General features: G+C 34.9%; 1 protein-coding gene across 2 annotated transcripts in view; it reads left to right on the forward strand.

Moving 5' to 3' along the window:
- Positions 1–232: 232 nt before the first annotated feature.
- The window catches only part of LOC106871993 (phosphatidylethanolamine-binding protein homolog F40A3.3), a 33,807-nt gene continuing 17,652 nt past the window's right edge, over positions 233–16,387 (forward strand). Inside the window, exon 1 of one of the 2 annotated variants that reach the window (XM_089339495.1) lies at positions 233–311. Coding sequence is in view for 1 of the 2 variants with exons in the window: in XM_014918833.3 (XP_014774319.1) it covers positions 14,208–14,276 (69 nt within the window). In the remaining variant the exon portion in view is untranslated. Of the gene's footprint in view, positions 312–13,980; positions 14,277–16,387 lie in introns of those variants that run through there. The other variant, XM_014918833.3, reaches the window with a different exon arrangement.

A 16,387-nucleotide genomic window follows, 5' to 3' on the forward strand; every position in this document is an offset into this window, starting at 1 on the left:
TTTCAATGATGCGATTATATATTTTTAGGATGAGAGTGTAGAGTAGGTGTTAGAGGCCGGAACTGGCTGGTTTGAACATAAAACAGGAATATCTGGGCCAGCTATGGCCTGTTTAAATGCTAATATATAGTATAGGTAATCTTCAAGTTTAGGGGGATAAAAAAATTTTTTTTTAATATTCAAGGGAAGTAACTGAACGTCTTACCAGTATTCTCCGTACATCTCTGTTTATAAATAAATCACACACGTGATTTGATTGGGGTTAGGGTGTGATTTATTTATAAACAGCTAGAAGAAAACGGATAATACTGGTAAGTCGTTCAGTTATTTCCCTTGAATATTTTTATTTATTTTTTTATCCCCCTAAACTTGAAGATTACCTATAGCATATATATATATTCTTTGTGATATATTACTTGAAAATTTTTGCTTTATGCTGATTTTTTTTTTTCGCTCATGTATTTTGATATTGCTATATAAATGTGTGATTATTCTAATATGTTAAAGTAATACTAGTTTACAACGTTTGGTTTGAAAGCATATATTTTTTTAGTTGACTTTCTCTTACGTAAGTTCATTATCATGACAGCCAGACTTTATTTTATTCACAATTTTATGTCACAACTTGAACATTTTACAGCATAATAATTGTTTTTCTATTCAAAACTACTAAATCTATGGTATTTATTCTCAATATATAAAGCGATATATAAGATAATATTGCACCAATATTACAGCTATCAAGGGTATAAAAAGAAAATTTTCTCAACATTTTGAATCGTATTTGCTTTTTTAAAGTCAATAATCAACTAATGGCAAAACTATATGTGTGTCTCCTTCCCGACTTTGTTCCCTCATAACTTTCTGAAAAAAAAAATATTTTCTAATCAAATATTCTACAAATACATTTTAGATCATGTAGATTATGATTATATCAGCTTTTTTTTTTTTTTTCAAAAATATTTTTTCGACGCGAGTGAAGATTTTTTTCTCCCCAAACTCAATATAACCATAATATACAATGTATGAAGAACGTTAGAGTCTGTTGAAACTTTTGATAAACAAAATTTTATTCATTTCGTACACAAAAACGAATGTTGTCGTTCCTACAAAGACAAGACGCCGAGAGAGATTTTGTTCTTGGTGTAGTAGTAGCAACAGATAAAGTGTGGTTAGTTGCTTGTCGGGTCCTGCTTTCTAATGTCGTTCGTCCTCCAACTATTCATTGCCTTTGTGCTGTCTCTGATGACCAACTCTTACAGAATCTATCAATGCTCTCTTTGCTGCTTCCCAAAGCTCTCTTCTTTTTATTGGCCACACAGGCTCTAACAGAGAGGGGACAGCACATGGTGGGGACAGAAAAAAAAAAACAGATGAAAAGGATGAATTAGATAAAATGATATGAAGCCGTTCGGCCCCCACCTCGGAGCGATTTCATTGAACCAATTAATACAACTTCTTTTTAAAACATTATTTGTAACCGTTAACTTTCATCTTTCCGACGAATGTCTATGTTAAATTTCTTTAAAAGCTCAAGATAGCTTGCTTATCCGTTCTGATATTGTGCTGGGGTCCATTTTCTTGACCCACCACTCAAAATCCTTCTCATAATCTTTTACTCTCGAAAGATACTCTGGGTCTGCTACTGCGCAATGAATGTACTCGGGCAATCCCCTAACTTATGTTATATTCACTTTTATGGCTCTGTCCCACGAGTCTATCTTATAAAGTTTTGCATTTTGTCCGTTGTACAGTGTAACATTTTTTCTCACAGGGAAAGTTTGGGACTCTTCAAAGTTCTCTACTCTCTTTATTTTGGCACTAAGGCCACTACATAGAGGGGGACATTACAAGGACAGACAATAGAGTACAAAACGTGGGGTACATAGAACGAATGATGAATGAAATGAATTACTTACAATAAAATGATGAAATGGCTTACGAGTCCTCCAAAACTTGCAGTTTCGGATCTATTTTAAAACGGGGGCCACATTTTTCATTATTGTTTTACGTAGTGTTTTTGGTACGGAAAGACTTCAAACTTCGTATACTTATCTATTTTGTGTTATAGAACAGAAAAATATTTTTGTATTCGAATTTATTTCATGTAAAAAATTGTCTTATTTCGATAATTTCAACCAATCACTAACAAGTATTCAGTTGTTTATATTTACTCCTTTGGTTGATTAAGCGATGTAAAGCGTATTTAATCTCCATACCTTCGTTTTATTTGCTTTAACCCTAACCCTAACCCTAGGGTTAGGGTTAATTGTTTCAGAATCGTTTGTTTATGTAGTCGGCACTTAATGTATATCGGCTGAATGGACGTCAGTGATTGCTTGAAATTACAGAAATACGACAACTTTCACATGGAATAACTTATGGATTTCCTTTTTTTTAAAGAAGACTAAGAGAAAAAGATGTTTTATATGACACATTCTACCAGTGTTCCAAGTTTCAAAGTGTTTCGTTAATGAAAAATGTGGCCCCCGTTTTAAAAAAGATCCGCAGTTTCAATTAACTGTTCTCTTATACAGTTTATGATCTTTTTATTATCCAATAGTTATATGTTGTAATAACTCTTCTGTCGTCAATACGTTTGGCAGGGTATCGTATCCCACATACAACCCACTCGCTGTAATAACCTGCGGATATATTTGTTTCATGGGACTCTTCAAAGTTCTCTAGCTAATTGCCACAGTGTGTCGAATTTATACTGGTTGATAGACTCGGAAGGAATGCACCAAAAGATGAGATCGTCCCTGGCGCCTATTGGACTCGAAGTCGTGATTGGTCAGATTTTGTTGATCACGTGGGTAATATTCTTCTAGCGAATCGTGACATTGTGTAATTACTGAACATTCCTGCTACAACACTATTGAAAGCGGATTTGTAGAAAATTTCATTTAAAAATACCTTGTTTTTTTTTTTAGAAAGTTATTAGGAAACAACGTCGAGAAGGGGCACAAATCTGTAATTATGCTCAACTTATCATTTGGTAAAATATACAATTAAAAAGAATATACACTGGATATTTTTCTTAAATATTTTATCATGAATAAATATTATAAGTTCCCTAAGGAAGGGACGCACATACATGAGGGTGGCTTATGTAATACACAGTTCCACAGGACAATTCACAAGGATGAGCGAATAATGTTAACAATTATACTTGCTTTCTTTACAAATCTTGAAAAATATTCTAATCCTTTGCCGACTTATTTCAATGCGCATATTTGCTTTATATATAAAAATTATATATTTTTCGTTCATATATTTTTAAAGCATTTAAATTTTAGAATTTTTGTTTTGGTAAAAAAAAAAACAAGTGAATTCTTTGTAAATTTATTATATGACGAAATAGAATATTTTAATTTATTATTCAGATATAATCTTTAAATTATGCTTTAGATAATAGATTTTATTATATCTGAACTTTAATGTGTATATAATAATTTTTAGAGTTAGATTATTCCGAACAATGAATTTCTAATGCTTTTTTATCTTATTTGTGGTGGAGGACAAACGTCTGATATGTTGGGAAGTGGGGGGGAGTCAAAGGCGTTCCAGCCATGATTATCCTGCCTAGTTTCAGACAGTAAAACCAGGTCTGCCTCGTCCAATTTATCATATTTTCTTTCCTTTGATTGCTATCTTCAGCAAGTCGAGTGACCACGTAGATTGTTGCTATGTGTGGGGAGAGAAAGAGAGTTTTAAAAAATAATCAGATGAAGAAATATGGGAAGGGTTTTAAAATATAAATTTATCCCATGTTTCAACTAAAACATTAAACTTTGTTGATCAAATGGTAATGTGATAGTAGCTAAAAGACAAAAGAGGAAATTGCTTTTCGAATAACAAACATTATAAACCGCATTAGATCATTTGCTATATGATTTGCCAATGTAATACGCTGGTTTACACAAACTACTTTGAAACAAGGAAATATTATTTATGTCATGAATTACTGCTGTCACTAATATAACCATTAACAGGCAGGCAATAGTAAGAACGAAATATTTGAGACAGTTACATAATTATATTTTACTTCAGAAGTGTAGACATCGTTTTAACTGTAATCTTTTGTAAAGCACAACTTGCTTATAAACAAGATTAAAACTGTGATAACGAAAACTAACATCGACAATGAAAAAGACAGGCAAATAAGGAAGTGTGACAGCATAATGAGAATTAAAAAGAAACAACAATGGCCGAAAGATTGGCAGGTTCTAAACGCAGACGATAAAATGTCTCGAGTTATTTATTAAGTTAATAAGATAAAAAAAAAAGTTGGGAGGAAAATGATGAGAAATTATGTGAAAATAGAAGCAGATTAAATGAAAACAGATTAAAAAAAAAAAGAGTAATTAACAATTTCGGTATTGTCTAAAGATTTATAGCACCGTTCCGTAAACATCTTCAGATAAAATTTCAATTAGCTTTTACATTTTGAGTCAAAACAACTATTTTATACATGTATGCACCAAACAAGACACTTCAATTCACTGCACAATACTCTCCAAGCTCAATAGTGCAGATTCACCAGCAGGAACACAGCACCAAGGAAAGCGTCTTAGAAAGGTAGCTTCACAAATATTGAAGGAAATATCTTCAAAGCAGATCGTCAATGGTATAGACATGTCAGTAACATTTTTCTGAAAGAAAAGAAAAAAGTCGCAATTTTTATGTATGTTATTAACTGACAGTATATGACTTGTTCACAAATTATATATGATAGTGTAACACATACGTGAAGAACAAAACAACCTTTTATTCAATTTCTTGAGCAAAATAAGTCATTGAAACAAAAAAAATTAAGCCAGTCATTTATTGACAATACATGACATGTACTGATTCAAAAATCGTGGCATTACATGTATTGTTTAATGTTGATGACATTTTTTTCTTTTACTTTTTTCTTCATGTGACTTTTCCTGGCGAAATGGATTTGTAGTAACGCCGTGCGCATGCGTAGTCTCACGCATGCGTGGAATTCAACATCCAAGCTTTCCCGCTTCATTCTGTCTCTTTCTTGCTGGCCGGCGATTGAGCATGGACGTGATTAGCTGTCTTCTCTCCATCTTTCGAACTCACGCCAGACAGCTCACATCAACATACCGATGTCTCAGCAACCATGTTCTCACACACAGAAGACGTCTCAGCAACCAAGAGTAAAGCTGTATATATTCCACCATGAATAAATATTGTTGAGTTGATAGTTTGGAGTTCTGCGTTCCGTTCATATTCCTAATTTAATATAGGAAAGCAGGTGTACATCTAATGATGTATAACCCACTTTCCTATAAATTCAATAAATTTTTTAAGTTCCTAGTGCAAAGTAACATTTGACAGTCGCACAGAGAGTTATCAAAATTCTCATTCCTCCTCTTTAGGTTACTGAAAACCACACCTGTTTTCAGCTTATTATTTCTTTGTGTGTATGTGTACTTTATTAAAAAAGCAGCAAAGATATCACAAAAACTGTTACTCAGAGTTTCACGTTCCATTTCGTTGGACAGCTTTTGTTTAGAATGGAACAAGGGTAAAGGATTATTAATAAATTAATAATTTTTACCAAGTAGTTCGGTATGGAAAAAAGACCATTTTCGGTAAAAACTTATACAAAAAGTTTTTTTTAATAATTATAAACATAATTAAGGGAACAGCAAAAGTTGCTTCACCGCATACCGAAATTTAGAAATAGCAGTTAAAATACAAATTCTTCTACTACAATATGACTCCAACAGATAGAAATACTTGTAACTCACATAGGCAAAAAAGAAGAAAAAATAACGAAACTAACCAGCCTTGGGAGAGAAAGAGAGGGATGCTTCATTCAGTTTCCATGCCAAATTTTGGATTGGTCATTTTGTGATTTTTAGGGCAGCTTCTCAGATATTTTTTCTTTCTATTTTTTTTTTTTTTTTCATTTGCAAATCCCAACAAAATAAGTGATTGTTTGAAGTCTGTTTTGTTAATGATTGCTAGACACTCTGATTGCGAGTGCCTTGCAATAATATAAATATGCCCATGTTTTGTTACAAGACTTTCAAGACTAGTGAGAATGGGGGAGCGAAGGTATCTGCCAACCAGAAAGTGGGCTTGAATACTAGCAACAGAATAAGCTTTGCTAAAGTCAGCTAAGATGTCAGGTTGTAGTGTTTGACCAGACAGCAGTTTTTAAGTCTACCTTCCATGTATGTCATGGTGGAATTTGAACTCAGAAAGCAAAGAGCTGTAACATCATCAGGGGATTTATTTAATTGATTTAATCCTTCTCAACAAAATTTGTGGTCTTGTGTATCATCATCATCATTATTTAACCATTTTCCATGTTGGCATGTTTTGGATGGTTTAACAGGAGCTGACAAGAAGAGAGCTGCACCAGGCTCCAATCATCAGTTTTGGTATGGTTCCTGCAGGTGGATGCCATTCCTAACACCAATCACTTTACAGAGTGTACTAAGTGCTTCTTACATGGCACCAGTACCAACAGGGTCACCAAGTGACTTGCAAGATAAAAAGCCCCCTTGACTGGGAGGTGGTGGTTTTATGCCAATTGATGAGAGATTAGATGTATAGAGGGCCAGGAATAGGGGTCTTTCACCAGTACTTATTTTGTTGATCCTTGAAAAAATGGAAGGCACATCTCATTGGGATTTGAACTCAGAACATAAAGGCTTGTAAAGAAATACTATAAAGCATCTACTATGATTCCTACTATTCATTATTCTTTTACTTGTTTCAGTCATTTGACTGCGGCCATGCTGGAGCACTGCCTTTAATCGAGCAAATCGACCCCAGGACTTATTCTTTGGAAACCTAGTACTTATTCTATCGGTTTCTTTTGCCGAACCACAAAGTTATGGGGAGATAAACACACCACCATCGGTTGTCAAGCGATGTTGGGGGTGGGGACAAACACAGACACACTAACATATACACACACACATATATATATACATATATACGACGGGCTGCTTTCAGTTTCCGTCTACCAAATCCACTCACAAGGCTTCGGTCGGCTCGAGGCTATAGTAGAAAACACTTGCCCAAGGTGCCTCGCAGTGGGACTGAACCCGGAACCATGTGGTTGGTAAGCAAGCTACTTACCACACAGCCACTCCTGCGCCTATATGATAATAATTCTTTCTAATTTTGGCACAAGACCAGTAGTTTTGAGGGAGGGGCAAATCATTGATATCAGCATTTAATAGGTACTTTATTTTATCAGTCCTGAAAAGATAAAAGGCAAAATTGATTGCAGAAGGCAAACAACAGAAGAAATGCTACTAGGAGCTTTTTCCGACATGTGAATGATTCTGTCAGCTCACCATCTTGGCAGAAATGTAAGCACGTCGGGTGAAATGCTCAGCGGAATTTACTTCCACACACGCTAGCTTAATTTAATTCGTCTTTTGTCGAAAGATACCTGTTGTTATGTCCTGTTATTTGTATTTGTGTAACATTCTCCGTTTTTTTTTTCCCGTCCTTGTTTTCGTATACATTCACTGCTTTTTTCCAAGGAATCTAATGCTCTTAGCTAAGTTTTTCCTTGGGGCTGGCCAGATTGGAGCAATCTCAAGTATAATCAGCCAAAATTGCGAAGATAATCTGGTACTCGACTGAGGAAAGAAAACTTCAAATTTCCCGTCCTTGTTTTCTTTGTATCGTCTATCTGCATGTTTTGTTGTCCCTTTTTTGTATCACCTAACTGTCTGGATGTTTTGTGTTCTTGTCCCATTTTGTATTTTTTTTATATATAAAATAGATAGATAGATAGATAGATAGATAGATAGATAGATAGACAGACAGACAGACAGACAGACAGACAGACAGACAGACAGACAGACAGACAGACAGACAGACAGACAGACAGATAGATAGATAGGTGGTGAACTGGCAGAAACGTTAGCACACCGGGCAAAATGCTTAGCGGTATTTCGTCTGCCACTACATTCTGAGTTCAAATTCCTCCGAGGTTGACTTTGCCTTTCATCCTTTCAGGGTCAATAAATTAAGTACCAGTTACGCACTGGGGTCTATGTAATCGACTTAATCCCTTTTTCTGTCCTTGTTTGTCCCCTCTATGTTTAGCCCCTTGTAGGCAATAAAGAAATAAAAAAGATAGATAGACAGACAGATAAAAAGATAGACAGACAGACAGGTAAAAAGATAGATAGACAGACATAGAAAGATAGACAGACAGACAGACAGACAGATAGATAGATAGATAGATAACAAAACAGGAGACTTTACTCATAAATATTTCCTTTTTTTTGTTTTGCTTCTTGTATGTACTACATTATCTATCCAACTCTGTGTGTGTGTGTGTGTGTGAATTTGCTGTGCATGAGAAGACACGCCAAGCTAAATGAAATCGTGGCTAGTGTCGGTGGCACATATAAGGTAACCAGTACACTCTGTAAAATGATTGGCATTAGGAAAGGCATCCAGCCATAGAAACCACACCAAAACAGACGACTGGAGCCAGGTGCAGCTCTTCGGCTTGCCAGCTCCAATAAAACCGTCTAACCCATGCCAGCAATGAAAACTGATATTAAATGATGATGATGATGATGATGATACAAATTTATTTTACGTAGTCGTTGGTTATGGCTAGCCAGAAAATTACCAATTATAGTTCTCTAACTGGTCACACACACGCGAATGTGTGTGTGTGTAAGAGAGTGAGAGATGGATTGTGTGTGTATGTAGACACACATACCCACACTTTCCATTACTAATTTATTCCATTGGACTGCAGCCATGCTGGGTCAATGACACTAGATCTGGAACTTATTTATCGAACGTTTATCTGACTTTTAATATAAAGGGACAACTATTCCGTAAATATATCGAGAATAGTTTTTCGTAAAAGGCAAAGGTTTCAATGAAACAGAAAGAATTCGAATTTAAGAACGATGTGTGTGTGTGTAATTTATAAATGCTGATAAACGTTCCTGTGAAAAAGTAAAGCTAATGTCAGAAACGTAATTGAATTATGCGTTGTATGACTACAAATAGCATGAAAAGCATTAAGACAAATAACTACTACTACTGCAGCTGTAGAAATAATATACTTTGTAGTTGCCTATTAAATTATTTCGTATGATGTATTTATTACGGAAGATCACGGCTGCTTGATATTTTAACTAGATTGTTTGACAAGCCAAAGTCTCTGCCTGGTCACGCAGGCTGCTAGAAGTAGCAGTTAAATCACACCCTAAACTCTTAGGCAACGTGGATGATGTGGTCCTGGGTTCTCTGCACACAAGAAGTAAATGGGACGGGCATGATTGGGACGTCTGGGTTAAATAAATTTATCCACTTGATAAATTTTCTTTTTTTCTTTTATATTTACTTTGTTCTCAATATCGCCCAGGTCTCTCTCTTTCTCTCTCTCTCTCTCTCTCTCTCTCTCTCTCTCTCTCTCTCTCTCTCTCTCTCTCTCTCTCTCTCTCTGACTTTGTCTAGGCGCTATGATAAAGATCAAAATGAAACCTCACTTTATATTCGTAATTCCAACAAAAAACAACGGCCTGCTAGAAATGGTAGCCAAATCTCCTTCAAATAATACCCTATTGACTTTTAAAATAAAACAGAAAGAATATACTAGCTTATACAGCCTTACTAACCAATAAACAAGATAGTCACGGCTAGAATGTCTTTGATCAGAAGTTTGTTCGATCAAGATTGCCCTGGGGCCAACAATAATACCAACAACAACATCTTACACGCTAAAGTTAATCGCTGTGTAAGCAATTTTCCCCAAACTTGTTCACTCCATTGTTCTACTAATCCATAGAGCTCCATCCATTCTCACGCTATTTTATGTAACAATATTAATCCATTTAGAGATTTGTGCACAGTGAAAAAGAAACCACTGCATACTATTAAATGTAGTGAATCAACAAGCGGCTCATCTTCTATAATTTTCTTCTATTACATTAGTTTTCGTGCACAGTACATTTTATAGCTTTACTTCGAGTGACCAGAAGTATATAATATGTATTACTAAATATCGATTTATTTCGACTATGAACAAGGCTCCAGATTTATATTGGAAAGTGAACAATGAAGCGTTTTTCTTAGGTATTCGTATCGTTAGTGAGCTGTAGTCACGTTCCGTAATTTCGATTTTAACATAAAGGGAATGTGTCTATAAGTAAAAATACACTACTTATTAAACATACTGGAAACCATGATGTTCAAGATAGGACCCTATGTAATATTTATTAATGTAAGGTTTGGCAAATCCTTTACGTTGCATGTTCAAATCCCGTCATAGTCGATAAAATTATACAGTACCAGTCAAACATTGATTTTATTTATTATTATAAGGATTGGCAGTGGAGGCGCAATGGCCCAGTGGTTAGGGCAGCGGACTCGCGGTCATAGGATCGCGGTTTAGTTGTGAGTGTTTATTGAGCGAAAACACCTAAAGATCCACGAGGCTCCGGCAGGGGTTGGTGGCGAACCCTGCTGTACTCTTTCAGCACAACTTTCTCTCACTCTTTCTCCCTTTTTCTGTTGTGCCTGTAATTCAAAGGGTCAGCCTTGTCACACTGTCACGCTGAATATCTCCGAGAACTACGTTAAGGGTACACGTGTCTGTGGAGTGCTCAGCCACTTGCACGTTAATTTCACGAGCCTTCTGTTCCGTTGATCGGATCAACTGGAACCCTCGACGTCGTAAGCGACGGAGTGCCAACAACAACAATAAGGATTGGCAGCATTATACAGCGACAAACAAAATGGCCTTGAGGTTTTTACCCGCTGTCCTTTACTCTCTGAGTTCAAATGCCTCCGCAGTCGATGGAATAATGAATCATCCAAACAATAGTCGACTTTGTTATATTTGGGGATGGTCATATTTTTTATTTATATTCTGTTAATGTGTTCTTGATGTGAATGGAATTAATCCAAGAAACAGACAAGAGATCAACTTTGAAACCTCACTAGCTTGTCTTAACAATGTTGTGATTTAGTCTCAGGTCAGCACTCATCAAGCTCAACTATAAGCGTTCCAGTCGCAATCAACCTGTCCTTTGTCCTGGAGCTACGTTATTCCATGTGTAATTTTCTAAGATATTAAAGTATGATTTTCAAGGAGAATCGGTGACTGTTTCTTGTAAGAAGGAAGAACAACTACGAAGAGGATCTCATAGTTATTTATGCGAAGGCAGGTGAAGAAAACACGATATATATATATATATATATATATATATATATATATATATATATATATATATATATATATATATACGACGGGCTTCTTTCAGTATCTGCCTACCAAATCCACTCACAGGGTTTTGATCAGCCCGAGGCTGATCAACTGTACAGCTTTCATACAGTTGATATCCGTGTGTGTGTGTGTGTATATATATATATATATATATATATATATATATATATATATATATATATATATATATATTACAATTAAAAGGGTAAAGGATTATCAATTTATTAATTTATTAATAAATAATAATTTTTACCAAGCCCTTCGGTATGAAAACACCATTATCGGTGAAGAACTTATTTAAAAGTTCTTATACATTTATAAACATAATTAAGGGGTCAGCAACAGTTGCTTCACCACATACCGAAGTTCAGAAATAACAGCTAAAGTGCTGAAACTCCAACAGATAGCATTACTTGTAACTCACAGAAGTAATGCTATCTGTTGGAGTTTCAGCACTTTAGCTGCTATTTCTGAACTTCGGTATGTGGTGAAGCAACTGTTGCTGACCCCTTAATTATGTATATATATATATATATATAGATATATATATATATTGTCAGTTATTCTTTTATTGTATGTTGGCACTCTTGAGTTCATTCACAACAATTCCTCATTTGTCTCCACTAAACTAACATCTGGCAGTAACACTTAGACCAGTTATAGGCAAACTGCAGCCTGCAGGACTTTCTGAATGACACACCAATAAAAAATTCCTTGAACTATTGTAGCCTGTTTCTTGGAAAAGTTTGCCTATGCCTGACTTAGACCATGCTTCTAAACATGTCTAGAGTTGCCATGAACTGTTGAAGATCAAACTCATACCTCATTACATTTCATATTTAATTAATTTTAGTTAATTAAAGTTTTATTATTTGGCCAAATTTAGTCGTTTAGAAAATAATTGTTTACTTCACAGAGCGTGTAATTTTAATTAATTCATAATTAACTCAAACTTTTTGACATTCAACAACTATGCTTGTGTTTACTTTACAATGGTAGGAGACGCTGCACAGGGTGAACAAACTTGGAATCATGATTAAGAAGCAAACTTTTTAACTACGATGCCACTAATATAATTTACATTATTTACATTTGACGGATATTTGTCCTCATCTTGTTTGTTGTTAACACAACGTTTCGGCTGATATACCCTCCAGCCTTCATCGGGTGTCTTGGGGAAATTTCAAACCTGGGTTCTCATTCCTAAGGTATTTTTCGATGTTATTATTATTATAATTATTATTATTATTATTATTATTATTATTCAGGTCACTGCCTGGAATTGAACTTGGAATCTTGGGGTTAGTAGCCTGCGCTCTTAACCACTACGTCATATGCCCAAGCAGTGACCTGAATAATAATGATGATGATGATGATGATGATGATGATGATGACGACGACGACATCGAAAAATACCTTAGGAATGAGAACCTAGGTTCGAAATTTCCCCACGACACCTGATGAAGGCTGGAGGGTGATGAAGCCGAAACGATGTGTTAACAACAAACAAGATGAGGACAAATATCCGTCAAATGTGCCCTCTCAACTCAGAGAAGTAGCAACTCTACCTGATCTCCAAGCTCTGAGAAATTGTAAGAGTATCAGACAAAATGCTTTGAAGTATTTATCATGGCTCTGTATGTTCTGAGTTCAAATTCTGCAGAAGCCAACTTCAGTTTTCATCATATCAGGGTTAATAATTAAAGTATCAGTCATGTATCAGGACCAATATTATTAACTATTCCACTAAGAGTAACTACAAAGGGGTCCTGGAAAGTTTCTGGCTTTGAGGGTATCATGAAAGGCCTGGCTGGTGGCCAAACCTTCCCAGTTCTTTTACAGAGCTTAAAAATACTGAAGGACAATTGCAGTGTGTGAATCTGGGGAATATGTTAAATAAAATCATAACTGACTGATCCTTCTTATACTTTCTTTTACCCAAAGCCAGGAACTTTTCAGCATCCCTTTGGAAGTGCTTTTTTTCTCCACCTGTAAAAAACACTGAGCCAAAGAGAAACAGATCAGTTTGTCGGGCATTTTGATCTTTCCAAGTACTGCTATGGCAGTCTGACATTACACTGTGACATAACCTGGCTATTTCCACTTGCAACATAGATGTCATAGTTAATTTGGCTAACATCTCTATTTTATTTTGTGTTTCATTTGTCAGCGTGTTATCCTGATGAATAAATAAGCTATTAACCTAACCAAAAGATAATTGAAGAAACATTTAAAATAACATCAACATCGAAAACAACAACAACAACAATTGAGTGTACCAAATTACGTTTGCAACAAGAGAGAAGCAACGAACTCAATTAAGCACTTAAATACTTAGGAAAGGGTTTAAAATAAAGAAATAAATGCAATCTAATTAAGCAATTTAAGCATTCCTCAGCTGCTAACAGTTTTGAGACAGGGTGAAGAAATCTAAAAATTTGACAATTTCATTTATTTCTCAAGAAATATATTTTGTAGTAGTTACTACATTTGTAATTCTTTCATTGTTATCAAATACTAATTAAATAAACATCAACAGACATCTCTTGCTTATCTGTGTTTTATCAAAGACATAGCATAGTTTTGTATTGATCGGTTTATATATGATTGTTGTCCAAAATCACATCGCAGTTCTTGTTTCAAAGTTTACAGTCTGATGGAAAATAAAATCACAAACATATCATCTAATTAATCTTGATTGATATTGACAACAAATTTACTGTGATTTCATGTCTTTAAAGAGATAATCATTTGTCAAACGATATGTTTTGGCTTCAGTCCATTATTTAATTGTCTACTAATGACGTCATTACCTCTATGGGAATAGAAATGAAAATAAAAATTTTCCTGATATAAAAAGCTGGACATCAACTGTTTCTGATCAAAAAGCAGGAAATCTCATCTGGACACCTAACACAAAAATATCTATCAGTTCAAGATTTCTTAAATTCCTATTATTATGGAAGCTTTCAGTGTTCATGGCCTTGTTGGCAAAATTATTGACAGAGTTCCTCAGAAACAGCTGTCTGTAAGTGGCACATTTTTGGCAACTTATATATTTTTTTGTTTGCTATTTAGGAAAAATAATTTGAAGATTGTGGAATGCCAACTTTTATCATTCATCTATAGAAAACGATAGCATTCTTTCCTTCTCTTTTGTTCCTTTGCCTTTACCATTTTTAATCTGTATTCTGCTTTTTTTTTTCTTTAGCTTTTTATTTGTTTTTTTGCTTTGTTAAAAACTATTCATTATTAAATCATATTTTTGTTTAACATTTAAAATTTTGTAAAGCATTTTGAGTTGCAGCTATTTCATTAGCAATATTAATTATTTATTAGTTTAGAATTACTTTCAAGCACAAATGAATTTGTGGATATTTTTGCTTCAATTTTTAAAGAACAAAATCTTAGATTTTTATCATATTTAGTATTAAAAAAAAATAAATAAAGATCATACATAATAATACATATATTATCAAATGCAGAAAATTCGAGGTATTCCCAAATTGGCACAAGAACAAAAACAAAAGGGAAATGGAAGATTTAATTATGTAGAGTGATAGTAAACTATTTCTGATTTGCTAATTACAAACGCTTTTTACTTTTGGGTGCAATGAGAAAGTCATTCATAGAGCTAGAGTTCAACAAAGTAATTTTATATTTTTGTCTGGCTAAATTTTCTTAATGGAAGTCATACAAGATTCAGAGAAATGAAGGCCATCTTTCTATCAAAATTTGTTTATTTGTCTATTTTAATCAAAATTCACAAGTCTTTCAGACAGAAACCAGCAAAATATGAAGTAAAGTTTATCAAGAATCTCTTTTATCTATTCCCCTAGTTCACATTTTCCAAATTCTTTTGGAACACCATATTTTGTTTTAGACAGGGAAAGTGTAACTAATTTATGGAGAGCAAATTATGCCATTACACTGGTGATTATATTGTCACCCAAGTAATTGGTTATATCTTTTCCTATTTCAAGGAATGGCTTTACGTCTAAAAAAGATATCTTTTTGAAAGAATCACTGATCTTGCTTCTAATATAACTTGAGGCTTAATTTCCCAAGGCGGGAGTCTCTATGTGGACACTCAACCTGCAATAAATAGCAACTAAAACACCCTCAAATTGCTGGAGAATAATTATAGAGGGAAAAAAAACATGATAGAATAGTCATATTCTCTTTTCCCATATTACTTATTTTATCACATTTCTCCTCTAAGTATTCACTCTATCGTAGACACACAAATATTCACCTTCTTGTCACCTCACTTTGTCTGCCTGCACTATCATTTCCCCTTTCGCTCTTTACAGCATCCTGCCCCACTCTCTATATTTCTGTTGGCTCAACTGATTCCCTGCCCCACCAGCAGTCTTGCTGTGCCGACAGTTATTTCTCTCCGCATACACGCATGCACACACACACACACACACACACACACACACACACATATATTCTTTTCTTTCACTTGTTTTAGTCATTTGACTGCGGCCATGCTGGAACACTGCCTTAAAGGGGCTTAGTCAAAGAAATTGGCCCCAGGACTTATTCTTTGTAAGCCTAGTACTTATTCTATCAATCTCCTTTTGCAGGGACAAGGACACACACACACACACACACACATATATATAATAGTACAAATAATATGTGAGTATATGCATATATACGTACATGTATGTACATACCTACATCTACATGTATATATAGATGCATATTTGGGTACAGGACGTCACAAAAAAACGTGGACAAAACGAAAAACAGAACATAAACAGGGCACAGAAAACACAGGCCACATAGAAAACATTTCCTTCATCAGCTGCCACCATTCTAAAACTAGTTTTGAAGAGTTATTTATATGACAGGCTTGGCTGTGTGGTAAGAAGGTTGCTTCCCAGCCGTATGGTTCCAGGTTCAGTCTCACTGTGTGGCCACCTTATGCAAGTGTATTCTGCTATGGCATTGGACTGGATTTCATAGAGAGAAACTGAAAGAAGCCCATCATATAAATGTGTGTGCTTGTGTGTGTGTTTGCCTCCACCACCACAGCTTGACAACCAGTGTTGGTGTGTTTACAATCCCTGTAACTTAGTGATTCAGCAAAAAGAGAGTGATAGAATAAGTACCAGGTTTAAAAAAAAC

The sequence above is a fragment of the Octopus bimaculoides genome, chromosome 2 (genome assembly GCF_046866305.1).
Source record: "Octopus bimaculoides isolate indiv1 chromosome 2, ASM4686630v1, whole genome shotgun sequence".
In the NCBI taxonomy this organism is placed as follows: domain Eukaryota; kingdom Metazoa; phylum Mollusca; class Cephalopoda; order Octopoda; family Octopodidae; genus Octopus; species Octopus bimaculoides.